Raw genomic sequence first — 17,787 nt, 5'->3', positions numbered from 1 at the left:
AGAATTTGTTTCCAATTAGAGTTGTGTAACCGAACCGGGATTAAGAATAACCATTAAACCATTTCTAATTTTCTTTCCAATTTGGGATTATATGTATCTTGCTGCTGAACCAAACAATAATCAAATCAAATATTGTAGTATTAAACATGCATGACTCAGGGTACTTCACAAAAGAAAAAACAAAACCAAAATACAAATAAACCGGAACATACAAACCGAATTGGCTAAGAGGTAACAAGACTAAACCAAAAGGCCTAATGAGAGAAGAAGAAGAAGAAGAAGCAAGCTACATGCTCTGTTCAGGCTTCCCTTGTTTGTGATATGAGCGTTTGAAGGAGCAGTGACAACGCTGCTTTTGTTGTGATTTGGAGACAAGACGATGTCTACAGGAGCAGGAGCATCAACAACGCTTTTGCTGTGATTTGGAGACAAGACGACGACACGAAGCTTCTCACCTCTTTGGCAATGTCCTTCTTCCCCACTTATGAAGTAAAAAGGACCTGACCTCTTCAGCTCTATCTTCGTGTGACCATCTTTGTATCCTCTCATTGGCTCTGATCTGTCACATCTTTCGTAATCTTTTTCCTTCACTTGCAAGACTGAATCATTCTCCGCATTGTATTTCCATACTATTGAAAGACAAAAGAGTTTTATGAGAAACAAAACATATATAGCCACGTAGACCAAAAGTGAAATATCTCTCACTACACTTACAAAGAGTATCTCCAATTTTGAATCTTGTTCTCTCTGACCAGTGGTTTAGTGTTTCCTCTGTAGATTCAGGAACCTTCCAGCTCCAAGTGTTAGACTTGCCTCCCACCAGAATCTCTCTACCTTCAGACAACAAACTAAACAACAGAAGTAAACAACAACACATCATAAGCGAAGAAGACATTGTGTCCTAAAATAGCTAATACAACTAGTAATAGTATAACGATGTTTTTTGTGATTAATCTCGATTGTTAGTGTAATCATATGATGGGAATTTGCAAAACTATATAAATAGGAGATGTTCTTGGAACCAAACAAATCTCTTCCATGAATCGAAACGTGACCGACCATCATCAAAAACGAAGAACGTGAAAAAAAATGAAGAAGCTAAAGCGTTACAGAACAGAGCTGGTGTGTAAACTGTGACCAACAACCCTTTTCACTATTGCATCAGCTGATATGGTCATCGCTGCATTAAAAACACGCTACAATCATCGATATAAACGCAAAAAGTTATTGCCTTTAGGAAATTTAAAAGTTTTTTTTTATTTTTTCCTAGGGTGAAGCAGAGTAAATGGAATGCATGTGACTCAAGGGAGATGGGAATTTAATAGTAATAATATGGATTTTTTTTTATCTACAAGGAAAACTCAAGAAAAAACTAAAAAACTAAAAACACAGCACCAGTTTCCAGAAATCATGGCAGAGTTTTTTTCTGCAAAATACGTATATATTAGTGTAAATGTATGTACAAGACTACAATAGCTTAAAGGGGAATCTTTTTAAAAAAATTTCTCTTCCACCATCTGACTTTTTGATGACTAATAAATAATATTAAAAGTCTGAAACATATATTTCAACCTCCATTCTCATCGGTCTCTATTCAATGGACCCAGTTTTTTAGAATAAAGAGAGAGATAAACATAAGTAATATTTTTACAGACGACAATGGAACACAAGAAACAAAAGAGAGAGTGAGAGAGAGGTTTGTTTCTTCAAGATTTCTCCAACCAAAACCCATTAAATCAATAAATAAAGGAGGTGAAAGAAAAGGAAGTGGTTGCTTTTTAAAATTTTGTTCTTTTGACCACAAAATTTAAGTGCACAAGTCATTTCCCACACCTTACCCCTTTCCCTGCTGCATAAGTCTGCCTAGCTTCCATCTTCATCACTGCTGTCTCAACCCAACACACTCACCTCCAAAAAAAAGCAAGTTTGCCTTTTTATTTTTAATTTTTTTCTTTTTCACAACAACAACAACAACAACAACATGATGTGTCCTTCTTTTCTGCTTCTTTGTCCTTCTCTGACTTCTCCTCTCAGATTGATATTAGACTACTACACGAAACCCAGAACCTTCCCCTCTCTCTCTCTCATCTCTCTTCTTCTCTCTTCTTTCTTCTGTTTCATTTTCTTGCTCTTCATCTCTCTCCTTTTGTGATTCTGTAATCACACACATCTTGTGTTCATATGATGAATCGAACTCACGGTCCCTCGAACCCTCCTAATCTTTTTGAAGATCCGAAGGTCAGGCTTAGACATCACAGTCTTATGCAAGACTATCAAGAATTGCATATGGTACGACCTCTCTCTCTCTCTCTCTCTCTCTCTCTCTCTCTCTCTCTATTAGATCAAGTTTCAGTTTTTGGGTCTGGTCTAGTTGTCTCTCTGGATCTGAGAATGTAATTTCATTTGCTCAAAGTTTGCTTTTTTCACCTTGATCTGGTCTCTCACACCTGCTCTAAAAATCCGGAAAAAGAGTGAGAGAGAGAGAGAGAGAGAGAGAGACTATAAAAAGTTTAATTGCTTCCTTAAAAACATAAAGCTTGTTACTTTTTAATGCAAATCTCTCTATTAGTCTTAAACTGATCGGAAGAGTGTTGTCTTAAGCATAGTATTAGGATGAATACCTTATTGTTCGTTTATGGTTTATGGTTTATGGTTCCTTTGATTCTGTGTTAGCTTTTCATTAACGTGAGTTGTTGTTTGCTATTTGTTGGATTACACTATAGGAAACCGAAGCTATGAGGAAAAGGTTACAGACAATACGAGAAAGAAAGGCAACATTAAAGGCCGAAGTCAGGTAAACATACTGACAATATAATATATCATTTAGTCTTTGATGTGTGTTTTATATCGTTCGTTTAACCTCTTTTTATCAGATTTCTACGACGGAGATACAGACATTTGAGACAAGACCAGACACAAGATATCAAGAAAGTCAGAGGAAGATCAAATGGTGGGAAAAAGATCAGAGTAGAAGTGTCTCCTAACAAGAGAAGTGAAGTGGAAACTAAGCATGTTTCGCTTCCTGACTTAAACCACTCGGGAAGGGATCACGATGAAACCAATACCAGTCTTCAAAGAAAAGTTCCATTATTTGATCTTAACCAGATCTCCGTAAGCACATCTTTCACAAAGAAACCAAACATGTCTTTACTCTTTTGCAAACCCGTTTGACCTACTCTTGTAAATTGTTTTAATAGGGAGAAGAAGAGGAAGAAACAGAGGCAGTGGACAAGGACAACAATCAAGAGAAGATGAGAGTGGAAGAAAACAGTTCATGTATGAGAGTGAGTACTTCTAACATTGAGATGCAGCAACAGCAACAGAAGCTATCGTCTTGCAGGAATGGTGGAAACGGTTCAAATAAGAGGAAGATCACATGGCAAGATCCTGTTGCAGCTCTCAGAGTCTAAACAGATAAAGAACCTTTAGTTCTTCTTCAAGTATCTTGTAACATAGCTTTTTACATCAATTTTAGCTTATCTTGTCCGCCTTGAAAACACATCCAATTGTGACTTTGAAAACATGAAAAAAAAAAACCTTATCCCTTCTCAATTCTTGAGGTGTCTTATTCCAAAAAGTGACATTTGTATAATCGACATGTGTCAGTAACCGAAATCTATGGAAGCGATCCAAAAGTCAAGGAACAAAATCAACGGTCAGATCTATTGACACGTGTCTAAAGAGACACGTTTTGTGTAAAGTCATTACCGAACACATAAATAAAGAACTGATCTTTTTGAGTTTGAGTCTGAAACGGAAGCAAGAAAGAAACTTTAATGGAGGAAGACAGGTCTGAATCTGATTGGGGCGGATTGGCTCCAGAGATACTTATCAACATCATCTCGAGGCTTACAGTGCAGGAGCTATGGACGGGACCTATGTTCGTTCGAAAATCGTGGCTTACCGTTTGCAGATATCCGTATCTCTGGTCTATCTTCGATCTGGAGCCATGGTTCGAGTCATATCCCGAGTCGGCTCACTTGTGGTCCCCTGAATTTGAGCAGAAGGTAGACTTAATGCTCCGATCAGTCGTTGATTGGAGCGACGGTGGTCTCACCGAGATCCGCGTACGCCATTGCAGTGACTACGCTCTCTCTTACGCAGCCGATAGGTAAAATAAAAACATCTTTCTCATCAAGATCATGATTGAGTTTTATGATTTACTCTGTTTTGATATTTTTTCTAAAGGATTCGAGTTTGAATTTGGACATTATCAATAGATGTCCAAATCTACAGGTTCTTGCCATTAGAAGCAGTCCTAACGTGACAGACGCATCTATGACGAAGATAGCGTTTCGGTGTAGGAGTCTTAAGGAACTCGATATCAGTTACTGTCACGAGATATCTCACGACAGTCTTGTGATGATTGGTAGAAACTGTCCTAACTTGAGGATCCTGAAACGCAATCTTATGGATTGGTCAGATTCTTCTAGACACAGTGGCTTTGTTCCTACAGAGTACGTAGACGCTTGTCCTCAAGATGGAGACACAGAAGCTGATGCGATTGGAAAACACATGATCAATCTAGAGCGGTTAGAGATTCAGTACTCTAGATTATCTGTCAAGGGTCTTGCTTCGATATGCGAGGGTTGTCCCAAGCTAGAGTACTTGGACTTGTCTGGGTGTGTGCATTTGTCAAGCCGTGACATTGCAAACAATGTGTCAAGGCTTAAGTGGCTTAAGGAGGTTAAGAAGCCAGATGTGTATGTGCCAAGGTCAGGGGATGTGGCTCAGACAGAGAGGTATGGACATTGGAGACTCTATGACGAGAGATTTGATATACAAGCCATGAGGTTCTGATTTTCATACACAACGTAATGTTTGTAATAAAGTATCCCATGGTTCTGACTTGGGTTGGTTGTTATATCTGTAACATAGCAGCTCTTTGGTTTGATAAACCTTGAAAAAAGACCATATGTAGAGCTCACGATATCAAGGATTAAAGTTGTACATATACACGCTATGTATAACTCAATTTATGTGAGTTTTTTTTATACGCAAGAGTTCTTGTTGACGTTGCAAAAGCGTGGTACTGTCTACAGTCTACGGTCTACTACAGCAATTCTTGTTGAGAAAGTAAAATAAAAGAAAACTACTTTTGACAGTAGAAGAAACCTAAAAAAGGAGAAAAAGCAGGAAAGAGGTGGCAAGGCAAGCAATCATGTGGAAGGAGCTTGACGAACTTGTTGCAGAAGCAGATCTGGTGGTGGTGGTGGTAGGTCTCCCGAATCTTGCCCTTTTCTTTATGAATACTCCAAGCTTCCTCGTCAAACCAGCTTCCTCATCGCCGTGACCTGAGCATGAAAGAAGGGAATGTGACGAGAGCATGACTAAAAGGATCAATAAGATGAGTAAACGTTTGATGTCACCCATCTCTGCTCTAAGATAAGATGAGGTTTTGGCCCTCTACTGTGGTTATAAAGAAGAGATATTTTATTAGCTGGACATAATTAAATGATATTTGGTGAGTTGATTGAGATATGAAATGATAAAGATAAACATTATAATGCTATGTGGAGCCAATTTTTTTGACTCCCTGGAGAACTAGGCGTCCAATAAATACAAAGCGATCATCAACCAAAGGTGAAAGCCGACATCTACCTAAGTCTTTACAGTACTCACAGTTTTTGGCTTTCTGCAATAATATGATTACCGAATCAACTATAATTACGATTAAGTAAAAGTCAAGCAACTTGCTTTCCAGATACCGTTGTTTGAAGAACTAAGGCTTCAAATTTAAAAGTTTTTACAGAGTAGATGCTAACCTAGAAAGGTGTCATTCTGGGTAGGCTAAGAGTTTGTCCAAAATGGCTGGCTCCACCTCCCGGAAAGATGTGATCTGACCAACTCGTTTAGCTAATTCCCCTGTGACTCTGTCCATGTAGAGAAGATACAATCCGTTTCTTTCTTCCAAAGCAGCTACTGCTTTCTTCGCATGGACTATTGATGCTATCCACTCCTCAAACATAACTGCGGATAAGACACAACCAATCTCAGCATCGTTTGTGATGTTGTTAATAATAAACTACTACAATTAGACCAAAAATAGCTTTCAAGGAGAGAAACTGTTGTCAAAAAGGAAAAGAGGAAAAAATAGCATCTATATCAGAGCCAGGTTTCGATCCTGGGACCTGTGGGTTATGGGCCCACCACGCTTCCGCTGCGCCACTCTGATTTGTTGGTAAGGTATAATAAATGATATTTTTAATATTTAAGTTACCAGTTTCAAATGCTTCATTCTCCGCCCAAGGCAATAAATGATCACATATCAGGAACTCAATTAGCTGTATCCTGCGGTTCATCAGACAACATATAATCCAGATCATCATCCCCAAGTATCATAGAAACAAACTATCCCATTTGGACNGACATAATTAAATGATATTTGGTGAGTTGATTGAGATATGAAATGATAAAGATAAACATTATAATGCTATGTGGAGCCAATTTTTTTGACTCCCTGGAGAACTAGGCGTCCAATAAATACAAAGCGATCATCAACCAAAGGTGAAAGCCGACATCTACCTAAGTCTTTACAGTACTCACAGTTTTTGGCTTTCTGCAATAATATGATTACCGAATCAACTATAATTACGATTAAGTAAAAGTCAAGCAACTTGCTTTCCAGATACCGTTGTTTGAAGAACTAAGGCTTCAAATTTAAAAGTTTTTACAGAGTAGATGCTAACCTAGAAAGGTGTCATTCTGGGTAGGCTAAGAGTTTGTCCAAAATGGCTGGCTCCACCTCCCGGAAAGATGTGATCTGACCAACTCGTTTAGCTAATTCCCCTGTGACTCTGTCCATGTAGAGAAGATACAATCCGTTTCTTTCTTCCAAAGCAGCTACTGCTTTCTTCGCATGGACTATTGATGCTATCCACTCCTCAAACATAACTGCGGATAAGACACAACCAATCTCAGCATCGTTTGTGATGTTGTTAATAATAAACTACTACAATTAGACCAAAAATAGCTTTCAAGGAGAGAAACTGTTGTCAAAAAGGAAAAGAGGAAAAAATAGCATCTATATCAGAGCCAGGTTTCGATCCTGGGACCTGTGGGTTATGGGCCCACCACGCTTCCGCTGCGCCACTCTGATTTGTTGGTAAGGTATAATAAATGATATTTTTAATATTTAAGTTACCAGTTTCAAATGCTTCATTCTCCGCCCAAGGCAATAAATGATCACATATCAGGAACTCAATTAGCTGTATCCTGCGGTTCATCAGACAACATATAATCCAGATCATCATCCCCAAGTATCATAGAAACAAACTATCCCATTTGGACCTGAGATACTTACAGTATAAACATGCACTCATCCATCTCTGAGAATGATTCATCAAATGGGTCCATAAACAGCAAATTTTCAGCTAAAATGGATATTCTCTGAGAAATAGCAAATATTGCACGCTGTCCAATGTACTGTTCACTTCCCAGTTTACGGATCAAATGTTGGACATAAAACCCAACACTTGTTTCTAGTTGTTTCACCTCTACAACAGATGGTGGACACACAAAAAACAAATCTTAGAATTGATAGCTAGAAAGAAAAACACAGTTAGAATCATTATTAAACTGAAGTTACCATTTTCTTTTAAGGGAGTGCACATTCTTGTAATCAACTGTGTAATCAACTGTGTAATCATGGAGCTGATTAATTCTTCAACAGATTCTAAGTTCCTTCCCATCGATATCAGCTTCTTCAGTGAAGCTTGAGTATGCCAAAAAGAGCGTAGTATTTCATAAGTGAAAAAGCAGCCTTCTAATAAAAGGAATTGCATCTAAGGATTTAACTAATTTGTTTGCAACTTAGGAACTTTTACTAATGTTACCTAATATGAAATCTACAGCCTGATGTGACCAATTGCTGAAATTAGTTGCCTGCAGAATATAACAAGCAAGCTCAAAATTGGAAAGCATTCAAGAGTGAAAATTACCAGAAAAAGCTTAAGCAACAAGGCCTAACATTGGAGTCTGCTTCAGATAGTCCGAGGAGAAAGTCTATAGATATTCTTAAATGTTCTGCTTCCTCTTCATATTCCGGTTCTGCAGTCAAAATATCAACTCACATAAGCAAGTCCCAGAACATGAACAGTCTATTTTTTACTTCCTTCTCCCATATAGCACATCTAGGTCATATAATAGTAAGGTGTTGTAAAATGCATTAAGGAAATAATAAATGTGAGATAATGGAAAAAGGAAGATCCTAAACAAAACCTGAAGACCGCAATCTTTTAGATGATTGAGTTGATTTCTTTCTGTTCCTCATCCTCGCTAGAGATAAATGATAACACAAGCTCATAATAAGTTAAGTCCACAAACACCAAAAGGTAACAAAAGAGAATACAAAAATGTTCAATACCTAGTCTGAGAAATCTACGACGAAGAACATCGTTAAATCTGGCTTCAGAGGCTTCTCCAATCCTCATACCGCTGAATACTCCCAAGTTATCAAAGAAATAACACTTGCAAGAAGCATTCGCTGGGAATAAATCACGATGAAAAGCACCTAATTGACACGAAATGCATTTAGTAAAAGAGACCAGTCCCAGTTATAGAAACATCTTGCAGAGGCTTTTTCAAATTAAGAATCATTACTTTCAGCATCCTTGAGATCTTCATGAAGTTTGATAATCTCTTTCTTCCTCTCCTTAGCCTAATTTCAAAATCGAAAATCGAAAAATCTCAAAGCTCCGTTTCACAACCGAGAAGAAAAAACACAAATCATATGACCTAGATTTCTAAACCCCGAACATAAATCGAATTGTAACCCTAGAAATTCTAAGATGTAATGGTATCAGATTCCACTATATTATAGTTGCGAAGAGAAACGAGATGGTTTGAAACCCGAAATACAGAACAAATCGAGAAGTGATTCACCTTCTGTTTCCAGCGAAGAGCATCAGTTTCAGAGGGAACATCACAACGGGAAGTAGAAGATGATTGAAGATTCTGGATCTTCGATCGGAGTAGAGAAACAGCGATCGCTAGTCTCAGCGACTCTTCCTTCTCCGTCTGATTTGCTTCAGCTACGCTCATACTCTTTTTTTTTTTTTTTTTCAAAAATCAAAAATTAGACCCAAAAAAAAAAAATGTTTTAATTTTCGGACAATACTGAATTTTCTGTCCTGCGCGGGAGAGCTTCTGTGAATCCCACTTCGGCCCATTAATTTAGGCATTGAAGGCTGAAGCATAATTTAGGCAAATTGCAGAAAAACCCTCATATTTTTCATTATTTGCAGACCAATTCTGATTTTAATTGCAGAAACTGGAAAAAGTCGAACTTTGTTTTAACAATTATCCATTTTCTTTTTGCCTTCAAGGCTGGCTTAGGTCCATTGTAATTAGCTTTAGATAATAGAGAGACGATGATCAAACATTTCCAATGTAATTATCTGAATCGACCAAGTTTATAGGGGTCTCAAAGTCTCAACAACAATCAACTGAGTAAATATAAACTGAGACCGTAAAACAAAAATGCAAAGGTCAAACAAAAGTCACAGAAGAAGAATACAAAAAAAAAAGGAACATGATACATTCCCACAGAGCTTAAGAGAAGAGACAAAACTATTTTTTCTTTTTGAGTTTCTGAGAATCCTTTTCTCCTCCTCCTCCTCCTTCAAGCTTACAACACAACATTTTCATCGCACAAGCCTCAACCCAGAGAGCAAAAATCGTAGAGCAATGATTAAACTTTTACAGATTCTGACAAGCCTTAACGTCTGCTGATTGTGAAGCCAACAGGGACTGCCCCTGCTCACTTGACTCCAATATGCGTACAGCTGCATCCACCACCATCTTCTGGAACCTATCGTCCTCCATCTTCCTTATAATTTCTCTAACCAATTTGAAATCCAAACCACCAGCCAGAATCAACTTTCCCAATATCTCACCAAAGTTGTTTGGTGCCTTAGGAAGATCGATTCCAATGTCGTCCAGCAGAGCACCGTAAAGCAAGAACCCGGTTTCAAGATCCTTGGGTGTGACCACCTTCTTTGTTAACAAATACTCCAAGAGTTTGGCTATTGGCTCAACGACAGGTGGGCTTTTTTCAAGGGACAGGGATATTGCTTCCTTCACAAACTCTGCATGATATGAAGGCGACCCGAGCTCCTCTACACACTGCAGAGCTTCATCAAGAAGTCGAACATTGAAATATTCTTCAAGAAGCGACTTTGTTTTTCTTTGGAGCACTTCTTCGCTCAACTTTGGAGCACTAGGCTGAAGTTTCTCCACCGGAGCTGGTGCAGCTGACTGTGCTGGTGGTTCTGCTGCCATGGTAACTGGGCGAGCAACTGAACCGCTTCCCTGCAACAAGGCGCTTGTCTTGCCACTAATAATGCCGCTGCTGCCTTGAGGTAAGAGCCTCGTGTTCATTGAGGCCGACTTGTTCACTGCTGGAGAATGCAGATGTCCTGGCCCATCGCGTCTAGACATTGATCTTGTCCGGGGTACCTCCCAGTTATCATTGTCCACCCCGGGCATCCCAGGCATCCTTCGGGTCCCAGGCATACCAGGCATCAAGCCACCCGCACCAGGTCGCCCACCAGGGTAGATAGGGCCAGGGCTCACAGGCCCACCACCAGAAACAATACCCCTTCTCATATTTGCAGTGGCACCAGGTCGGAGGCCAAGATTCTTCTCCGCCTCAGTATGGATTTCGGTTATAGTTCTTGCTTTCATCTGCACAAGTGTTGTAAATTGAACATCAGAACCTCTACACAATGGACTAGCAAACAAGTCTCAACCTTGTAACTCATAAAACTAAACATTATCAGATTTTAAAAGTTAGGCTACCTCTTCCCGCCTAGGAACCCAGCCATTGGAGCGCATGTCGATGATATTCTGAACCATGAATCTCAGACGCAGTTCCAACTGAGGATTCTTTGACAGATCCTGTAGGCGTTTAAAATATACATCATTGATCCGTTTTGACTTCATGTTTCCGTCAAGTTGTTTGCCAATAGTTTTGAAGAAATGACAAATAGCTTCGACATTTTCCTCTGCTGGACAAGCTTTCTCATCGGCCCCCAGAAGCTCCTGTGCTCAGACCAAAATTAATAAAGGTTAAGGCTAGATAACATTAATAAAAGTTGTTTAAGAAAATGTATAAACGTATAGGTGTTAACCTGAACAATGTGATGAACAATCTTTTCTGGAACCATCTTCTGCTTTAAAAGCTCTCCGATCAAACGAATATTTCCTAGAGTCTTGAGCTTCAACAATTTTTCTTTGTCATTCCGCTCAGCCTCCTGATTTGGAGCACTCATCTGTCTAAGCTCCTCCCTCAACTCCGCAGCGCCCTCAAATGCCTCTTGACAGATATTCAGCAGAACCCTCTTAAATGTGATCTCCTTATCCCCAGGCTCTTCAGGTGGGAAGGTGGGCAGCTTGTCATTGATATCAGAGCACAATTTCGCGTACATATGGCAAAAGGTCGGCTCAAGGACAGCTTTGTCAAAAATAAGGGTAATCACACCCTACAAATAAAAGAAGAGAACCCTGGTTAGCTACACGAACAGTCTATATCATTCAGACAAGACTTCATCTATTCTTGAGACATAGATAACACACACCTTCAGGATATCAGCAGATGTGATGCCAGAGTCAATAAGTTGCCCCTTAAGAAGATCATACTTTTCAGGGGTTAGCTTATTCAGTATCCTGGACAAGCAAAGTATATCTTTGTAAGTGTGAAAGTTTGATTTAAAGCTTTCATGTTGGCAGTAAGAGAAAACTATGCAAAAGTCTAGACAACAAATAACTGTCTCAACGGAATTACCCTTTCACAGTCTTCAGAACACGATCATTTTCGGAAAGATTTCCTCTTCTAGCTGACCAAGGCACTTCGGCTTTGACGAGGACAGGAGCTGGTCCACCCTGGTTCTACACGATATACAAATACATATAAGTAAGAAAAATAGGAAATCATGCCAGAATGTAAAAAACCAAAAGAGGGGAAAAAAACATTAATTTATTGATCAATTACCCCTCTGTTGGATGGTATTTGTCCCCTTGAAAACTGGGAATTAGGTTGGTCTTGACGATTAAATTGACTTGCTTCGACATACCTGGAGTCTCTAGACTCACGGAGATTATCCCACGACCTTTCTTCCCCAGCGGGTGGAGGTTGAGTCGTACGGCTACGCCAATCGCGAGAGTCTGGCTCAGAGAAGCGACTTGCAGACTGAACCGGAGCCTGGATCATTACGATATTAGATCTGTGTTAAAACTTAAAAACTCATGAAACTTCATGATAAAGGAAACAATACAAAAGTTACGTTTCAACAAAACTATACCAAATTGGTTACGACACTTTCCCCACGTGGCCAAGTCTCTACCTCCCCAAACAGTTCTGTTGCAGTTTCCCGTTGGACTCTCAGAATTTCATCAGAGAGTTGAGTAGTCTGTACGCATGCAGAGATGTCAGCTACCTCAAATAACAAAGAACAAATAGGAACAGCAGCAACTATACCGGCCTTAATCCTATATTTTTTAAACTGAGATAATCACCTCTTTAAGTTCCAGGAGCTGCTCACGGCTGTACTTCACACGTTCACGGCCATCGAACCTCGAGTCTCCACCCTGAAACAAAAGCATTATCCAGGATAAAAATCTTCATTAACTAACACTCTATACACAAAATCATATAAGAAGTGACATATAAAGGAGACAAAGAACCACAAATACTCAGTACAAAACCAAGAGAGGAACAACCCGTAAAATCAAAAGGCCAACATGATTGAGGAGCTAACAACTACACAAAATGTCAGTAGGTCCTTTATGAGCAAATAGCAGCTAATAAAATGCCCACCTAAAAGCCTACATATCATTATACGTCCATATTTACAGCAGCTACACATACTTGTGTGCGCCACTAAGAATCAGGACAAACAAATTGCTTGCATCAATCGTATATGCATTTATTACCTATAAATTCAATTCTGTATACTGCAGACACGCGATTCTATGAGCTCAGTAGTAATTTAATAACACAGTGTAATGAAACTCGCAAATCAAAAAGCTTTCAGACAATTCAGACATTTATTAAGATAATCAAATCAGCAAAATACCAAAGATTGTAATTCAAAACCAAAAAGCTGCTGATTGCTATAAACCGGTAAAATTGGATCAAGTTCAGCTCAGGTGTCTTAACAAAACCATATCCAGACAGAAAAAAATCCAAGTCCGAGGAATAAAAAGAGCTAGATCCAAATACACAAAGGGGAGCTTGGCGTCGAGAAATGAGGGGTACCTTGAAGGGAAAAGAGGAAGCAGGAGCACCACCATGAGGACGAAGGAGAGGTAGATCCGAAGAGGAAAGAGAGCCAAAAGAGAGAGACGAAGAAGAAGAAGAGGAACCAAAGAGTCTGTTTCCTCGACCGCCACCAGGTCTCAAGCTCAGCACCGTTTGATCGCCCTGCTGCATACCTCGATCTAAACAGCCTAGATTGAACCGAATCTCACCGACGAGAAGAAAGAGCTAAAGGTAGAAGCTTTTTCAGCGACGATGAATCGCTGAATCCGAGAAATCGACTGAGAGGAGGGATCGGCTTTGTGGGTCTCTCTCTCTCCTGCCGTTAGCAAAGAAGAGAAGAGAAAAGTGTTGAGATTGAGAAGAAGAAGAAGAAGAAGTCGAGAAGGAGACACAATCCCTTCTCTTTATTAGGGTCTTATTCCTTTTTTTTTTCTTTTACCGGAACCAGACACACTTATGGCCTTAACGTTTTTGGTCATTAAGTTACAGTTGTGTCCTTTGCTTTTGTTTTGTTGTCTCTTTGTTTCGTCACCCTCATTGGTTTTTCCGTCATTATGTACTTTCTTAGCTTTTATCATAAGAGTATAAAAATCATTCCTCGTCCACACCACAATGTCAAAGGGTAATTAATGGAGCTCCCTCAGCTTTGTGTTAGCTGCAGATCTAGCTCATTGTAATTCACTGAGGCAGTGAAAGATACGAGTCTGTTATTATTACTTCATTGAAAAAAACTAAATCATTTTCCAAGTTGCAATCAAACTTCCACATCTCAATATCTTTTTACTTACAACAATTGTCTGTAACAACTAAAGAGGCGGTTGACACAACAAGCAGATGACACAAAGAAATAATAGCTTCCGGCGTTTATAGCTTCTTCCTTCCCTTGTGTTTGAATCAACTCTTCATGAAATTGAGAAGTCGGTGGGCTGCGCAATGTTGACATCCTCAAACTCGTTATCATCTGCAGAAGAAAGAATGAGGTGCATTCATCAAGCCGTTCATAGCTTTCTATATCTAGAAGACTAGAAAAGCAATACAGCATGTGAGGCTAATTGATGGGATATAAACAGGAATCAGGTTCAGCTAGATATACATCCACAAATGTTTTAAAGAGTTCAACCTTTCAATAGGATGGACACAAATCAATGAAGTTTAAAGTTTTCAGAAACCAAAGAAACGTATAAAAATAACTGAGGAAGATGCATGATTCATGATCCATTACAACATTTCTATAAACCAACAAGGAGTTGAGATTATCAGAACAAGTTAAAAGGGGTAAAGAGCTGACGTATAAGTACCTTTCCTCAAAGCCAGAGCCACGACTGCATCATTCTCAACCTGAAAAAAAACAAGCAAAAGAAACAACCTTATCTAACTTAAAATACGCAAACGGTGGCAGTGTCCACATATGACATACCTAAGATGGTTCTTTATTAAACTTGAACAAGAACTGTTTATTCATTCCCCAACATTGGCAGGAAAAGATAAATAAAATAGATGATACAGTCAAACGTTTGAATACCTTCTGATCCGCTAAAGTCTTTGAGTCTTCTAATATTTCTTCAGTAGATATCAAAACGAGACGCTGCTTGCTAACTGGTTGCTCAATGAGGGCAAACAGTTTTTGCTTAACATCCAAACCAGTCTCTGTTGGATCACATTGGATAAAGTATGTTGTTTTCATGCGCTTCACACGAATATACATTGCCTGCAAAAACAAGATTACACAGACTAATCAATACTACAACCAACATGGGCCAAAATCTAGTTTCTTCGACTGGTTAAAGCAAAATCCAAGAAGAACAATCAAACTGAACCAACGAAGTAGAAACATGAAACATACCATGGCGAGTCAAGGATGAACAATTCACTCTTCTTCCGCTGCCGATTTCCGATCAAAATCTGTTACCCAGATGCCAGAAAAGATAAATTATTAGACTTTAAGCGACAATTCACAAACCCCAAAGAGTGAATTTATAGAAAAACAGATGATCTTGTTATCCCCCAAATCTGTTATCCTTTTGGATATTCAAAAGAAAAAAAAAAAAAAGATTAAAAAGCAAAGATTTTTCAAAACTTAGAGATTCAGATAAGAAAGAAATCGAATGACCTAGATCGATTAAGGTTGAATCACTGACCACAAGAATGGAAAATCTCAAGTTGGCCTTTGTATTACGATTTATCAATGTAAACCTCTCTCACTTCAACCCTACAAGGAAGGTGTGAAGAAAAAAAAAACTCTATAACATCGATTAGGCTCTTCGAGGCAGCTAACCCACTGATAGATAAAGAGGGTTCGTTTTGGTTTAGTTCGGTTTAACTTTTTAAGTTTTAACTCGTTCCCAGAGTCCCACATCGCTAAAAAGTAAAAACCAAAGTATTGAAACCGAAATTGGATAATCATGCTACAATACAATTATAATTGGACTGATGGGCCTAGAAACTGTACTAGTGAAATTAGGCCCAAATGACGTGTGTGGAATTAATAATACTTCGTCTTCTTGTCAGGAGTGAGTAAATGATGCTTAGGAGAGCAAGTTGCGATTTCCGATGAGATGATCTCTCAATTCGTTTGTTTCCCGAAGCCCGTCGCCGGCTTCTCGCCGGAGATGACAGTTAACACTTGGAATTTCGCCTCTCTCTCCCTCGTTCAATGTTCTTCAGGATATGGCTTTCGATTCCCGCATAAGTCGAAACGAGAAAGAAGGATTCTCATGTGTTCTGGTTCGACATTGCTTCCTTGGTTTAACTCTGTTGGCTCCTTTGGTGTTCTTTTGTTAAAAAAGCGTTTGTGATGTTAACCACTGTACATTATCCTTAGAAAGAGAGATCACTTTTTTATCGTCATATTTCACAAGTGTTTTCATTTTTTATGTCAAATTCAAATCATTTTTGTAATGCTTTGATAAATTTGAATTCTTTTTTGTACAGATTCAAGCTCTCAGTCCTGGAATGTTCCTGTTCTATCTAGCTCTGAGGTATTTGTTTTTCTATGTTTTCGGTAGTGTTTCTTGCTTTTCCATGTCTGTTAAAGATTATGTTGAACCCTTGACAACGTTACCAATTTGTTAGCTAGATATGTTCATTGACACCATCAGACTGTTCTGAGTTTTGTCAATGATATTTTATATATGCAGGCGACAGTGAATGATCGAGACATTGTTTTGTTATCTGTTTATGTTTAGAGGCCTTGATTTGATTGATTGCGTATCAGTGAACTATGTTTGGTGTCAAAGGTTATTGAGAGGCTAAAACAAGCAAGAGGAGGACAACAGTTTCTGGCCATGTACTCAAGTGTTGTTGACGGAATAACAACCGATCCTGCAGCGATGGTTCTTCCGTTGGATGATCACATGGTTCACCGTGGTCATGGAGTCTTTGACACTGCCACGATCATTAATGGGTTTGTCACTTTGAATTATAGCTCACTTTTTCCAGCCTTAATTAGTCTTACTACTCAATCATCTGAGTTTCACTTGTTGCCCTGCCACCAAGCAGGTACCTTTATGAACTGGATCAGCACCTTGACCGTATCATACGGTCTGCATCAATGGCTAAGATCCCACTTCCATTCCGTCGAGAAGATATTAGAAGAATCCTCATCCAAACCGTGAGCGTTTCAGGGTGTAGAGATGGGTCTCTAAGATACTGGCTCTCTACAGGACCAGGGGATTTCCTCCTATCTCCATCTCACTGTCGCGAACCAGCTCTCTACGCCATTGTGATAAAAACGAACTTGACCACTAACCCAAAAGGTGTCAAGGTAGTGACCTCGTCCATCCCCATAAAGCCTCCAGAGTTTGCCACAGTGAAAAGTGTTAATTACCTCCCAAACGTGCTCTCACAAATGGAGGCTGAGGCTAAGGGAGCTTATGCTGGTATTTGGGTTGATAAAGATGGATTTATCGCTGAAGGTCCGAACATGAATGTTGCATTTGTTGTTAATGGTGGTAAGGAGCTTGTAATGCCGCGGTTTGATAACGTTTTGAGCGGATGCACAGCAAAGAGAACTCTTACACTCGCTGAACAGCTGGTAAACAAGGGGATGCTTAAAAGTGTGAAAGTAATGGATGTGACAATCGAAGATGGGAAGAAAGCAGATGAGATGATGCTTATTGGTAGTGGAGTTCTCATCAAACCTGTGATTCAATGGGATGAAGAATTTATTGGGGATGGTAAGATCATCATATAAACATTTGAAAGCTTCACTCTTGAGTATCTTAATCAACTCTGAAATTGCTTACATGATGGATCTCTTGTTTGTCTGACTCAGGAAAAGAAGGTCCTATAGCAAAGGCGCTTTTGGATCTCTTGCTCGAAGATATGAGCTCTGGTCCATCTTCCGTTCGTGTTTGTGTTCCTTACTGACCCCATCAAAGATAATAAGTTGTGGTCTTTTTTCGAGCTTTGCTGTTATTGTAAGTTGAAGGTTTACTGGCTCACGATTCCATGTATCTGTCTTTGTAAAGGTTTCTCTTTATCACTTGTGTATATTGATTAGATCTATTCCCTACAATTTCTTGTTT

General features: G+C 39.2%; 7 protein-coding genes, 1 long non-coding RNA gene and 2 other non-coding genes across 11 annotated transcripts; 3 read left to right on the top strand and 7 right to left on the bottom strand.

Annotated features, from left to right (window-relative positions):
* LOC104734942 (early nodulin-like protein 1) lies at nt 118-1,322 on the bottom strand. The gene is made up of 2 exons (XM_010454643.2): nt 715-1,322; nt 118-629 (listed from the first exon to the last, which is right to left on the bottom strand). Exons 1-2 carry the CDS (start codon nt 893-895, stop codon nt 241-243), a joined length of 570 nt encoding a protein of 189 aa, XP_010452945.1. The 5' UTR covers nt 896-1,322; the 3' UTR covers nt 118-240.
* LOC104734932 lies at nt 1,679-3,554 on the top strand. The gene is made up of 4 exons (XM_010454633.2): nt 1,679-2,289; nt 2,724-2,794; nt 2,874-3,111; nt 3,198-3,554. The coding sequence occupies exons 1-4, from the start codon at nt 2,182-2,184 to the stop codon at nt 3,408-3,410; spliced, it is 630 nt and encodes a 209-aa protein (XP_010452935.1). The 5' UTR covers nt 1,679-2,181; the 3' UTR covers nt 3,411-3,554.
* LOC104734923 (F-box protein SKIP1) lies at nt 3,708-4,994 on the top strand. The gene is made up of 2 exons (XM_010454611.1): nt 3,708-4,111; nt 4,221-4,994. Exons 1-2 carry the CDS (start codon nt 3,777-3,779, stop codon nt 4,798-4,800), a joined length of 915 nt encoding a protein of 304 aa, XP_010452913.1. The 5' UTR covers nt 3,708-3,776; the 3' UTR covers nt 4,801-4,994.
* Nucleotides 4,964-6,291, bottom strand: LOC104734927. Its single transcript, XR_759396.1, has 3 exons — nt 6,221-6,291; nt 5,766-5,970; nt 4,964-5,294 (listed from the first exon to the last, which is right to left on the bottom strand). It is a non-coding gene; the product is annotated as an uncharacterized LOC104734927 (long non-coding RNA).
* TRNAM-CAU lies at nt 6,104-6,175 on the bottom strand. The gene has a single exon. It is a non-coding gene; the product is annotated as a tRNA-Met (tRNA).
* Nucleotides 6,574-9,130, bottom strand: LOC104734908. The gene is made up of 10 exons (XM_010454592.2): nt 8,884-9,130; nt 8,602-8,659; nt 8,366-8,512; nt 8,221-8,277; nt 7,970-8,049; nt 7,836-7,884; nt 7,589-7,714; nt 7,304-7,496; nt 7,145-7,215; nt 6,574-6,894 (listed from the first exon to the last, which is right to left on the bottom strand). Exons 1-10 carry the CDS (start codon nt 9,040-9,042, stop codon nt 6,701-6,703), a joined length of 1,134 nt encoding a protein of 377 aa, XP_010452894.1. The 5' UTR covers nt 9,043-9,130; the 3' UTR covers nt 6,574-6,700.
* TRNAM-CAU lies at nt 7,028-7,099 on the bottom strand. Its single transcript has one exon. It is a non-coding gene; the product is annotated as a tRNA-Met (tRNA).
* LOC104734899 (eukaryotic translation initiation factor-like) lies at nt 9,395-13,705 on the bottom strand. The gene is made up of 9 exons (XM_010454581.1): nt 13,259-13,705; nt 12,517-12,588; nt 12,303-12,410; nt 11,993-12,202; nt 11,786-11,889; nt 11,580-11,667; nt 11,133-11,483; nt 10,801-11,043; nt 9,395-10,686 (listed from the first exon to the last, which is right to left on the bottom strand). The coding sequence occupies exons 1-9, from the start codon at nt 13,430-13,432 to the stop codon at nt 9,700-9,702; spliced, it is 2,337 nt and encodes a 778-aa protein (XP_010452883.1). The 5' UTR covers nt 13,433-13,705; the 3' UTR covers nt 9,395-9,699.
* On the bottom strand, nt 13,957-15,525 carry LOC104734884. Of its 2 annotated transcripts, none has more exons than XM_010454564.2 (5): nt 15,372-15,525; nt 15,105-15,163; nt 14,784-14,969; nt 14,560-14,599; nt 13,957-14,222 (listed from the first exon to the last, which is right to left on the bottom strand). In XM_010454564.2, exons 2-5 carry the CDS (start codon nt 15,105-15,107, stop codon nt 14,164-14,166), a joined length of 288 nt encoding a protein of 95 aa, XP_010452866.1. In that variant the 5' UTR covers nt 15,108-15,163; nt 15,372-15,525; the 3' UTR covers nt 13,957-14,163. The 2 variants fall into 2 exon arrangements, with proteins under 2 accessions (XP_010452866.1, XP_010452872.1); XM_010454570.2 differs by having other exon boundaries at nt 15,400-15,525.
* Nucleotides 15,784-17,786, top strand: LOC104734875 (D-amino-acid transaminase, chloroplastic). The gene is made up of 5 exons (XM_010454553.1): nt 15,784-15,985; nt 16,193-16,239; nt 16,498-16,664; nt 16,760-17,436; nt 17,535-17,786. The coding sequence occupies exons 1-5, from the start codon at nt 15,817-15,819 to the stop codon at nt 17,627-17,629; spliced, it is 1,155 nt and encodes a 384-aa protein (XP_010452855.1). The 5' UTR covers nt 15,784-15,816; the 3' UTR covers nt 17,630-17,786.

This window comes from Camelina sativa, chromosome 2 (assembly GCF_000633955.1).
Source record: "Camelina sativa cultivar DH55 chromosome 2, Cs, whole genome shotgun sequence".
NCBI lineage: Eukaryota > Viridiplantae > Streptophyta > Magnoliopsida > Brassicales > Brassicaceae > Camelina > Camelina sativa.
This window is presented reverse-complemented; position numbering and strand designations above follow the sequence as displayed.

Bases quoted from the DNA above. Each gene is read 5' to 3' on its own strand.
- LOC104734875 (XM_010454553.1), top strand. From the start codon at position 15,817: ATGATCTCTCAATTCGTTTGTTTCCCGAAGCCCGTCGCCGGCTTCTCG. The intron at 15,986-16,192 runs GTTCGACATTGC...TTTTTTGTACAG, and splicing joins AAGGATTCTCATGTGTTCTG to ATTCAAGCTCTCAGTCCTGG. The intron at 16,240-16,497 runs GTATTTGTTTTT...TTGGTGTCAAAG, and splicing joins CTGTTCTATCTAGCTCTGAG to GTTATTGAGAGGCTAAAACA.
- LOC104734942 (XM_010454643.2), bottom strand. From the start codon at position 895: ATGTCTTCTTCGCTTATGATGTGTTGTTGTTTACTTCTGTTGTTTAGT. The intron at 630-714 runs GTAAGTGTAGTG...GTCTTTCAATAG, and splicing joins CAAAATTGGAGATACTCTTT to TATGGAAATACAATGCGGAG.
- LOC104734884 (XM_010454564.2), bottom strand. The intron at 14,600-14,783 runs GTATTCAAACGT...GTTTTTTTTCAG, and splicing joins AGACTTTAGCGGATCAGAAG to GTTGAGAATGATGCAGTCGT. The intron at 14,223-14,559 runs GTACTTATACGT...TTTCTTCTGCAG, and splicing joins GGCTCTGGCTTTGAGGAAAG to ATGATAACGAGTTTGAGGAT.
- LOC104734908 (XM_010454592.2), bottom strand. From the start codon at position 9,042: ATGAGCGTAGCTGAAGCAAATCAGACGGAGAAGGAAGAGTCGCTGAGA. The intron at 8,513-8,601 runs GTAATGATTCTT...CGTGTCAATTAG, and splicing joins AGATCTCAAGGATGCTGAAA to GTGCTTTTCATCGTGATTTA. The intron at 6,895-7,144 runs GTAACTTAAATA...TCTTATCCGCAG, and splicing joins GAATGAAGCATTTGAAACTG to TTATGTTTGAGGAGTGGATA.
- LOC104734923 (XM_010454611.1), top strand. From the start codon at position 3,777: ATGGAGGAAGACAGGTCTGAATCTGATTGGGGCGGATTGGCTCCAGAG. The intron at 4,112-4,220 runs GTAAAATAAAAA...CATTATCAATAG, and splicing joins CTCTCTTACGCAGCCGATAG to ATGTCCAAATCTACAGGTTC.
- LOC104734932 (XM_010454633.2), top strand. From the start codon at position 2,182: ATGATGAATCGAACTCACGGTCCCTCGAACCCTCCTAATCTTTTTGAA. The intron at 2,290-2,723 runs GTACGACCTCTC...ATTACACTATAG, and splicing joins ACTATCAAGAATTGCATATG to GAAACCGAAGCTATGAGGAA. The intron at 2,795-2,873 runs GTAAACATACTG...TCTTTTTATCAG, and splicing joins ACATTAAAGGCCGAAGTCAG to ATTTCTACGACGGAGATACA.
- LOC104734899 (XM_010454581.1), bottom strand. From the start codon at position 13,432: ATGCAGCAGGGCGATCAAACGGTGCTGAGCTTGAGACCTGGTGGCGGT. The intron at 11,484-11,579 runs GTGTGTGTTATC...TTTTATTTGTAG, and splicing joins CATCTGCTGATATCCTGAAG to GGTGTGATTACCCTTATTTT. The intron at 11,044-11,132 runs GTTAACACCTAT...GTCTGAGCACAG, and splicing joins TTGTTCATCACATTGTTCAG to GAGCTTCTGGGGGCCGATGA.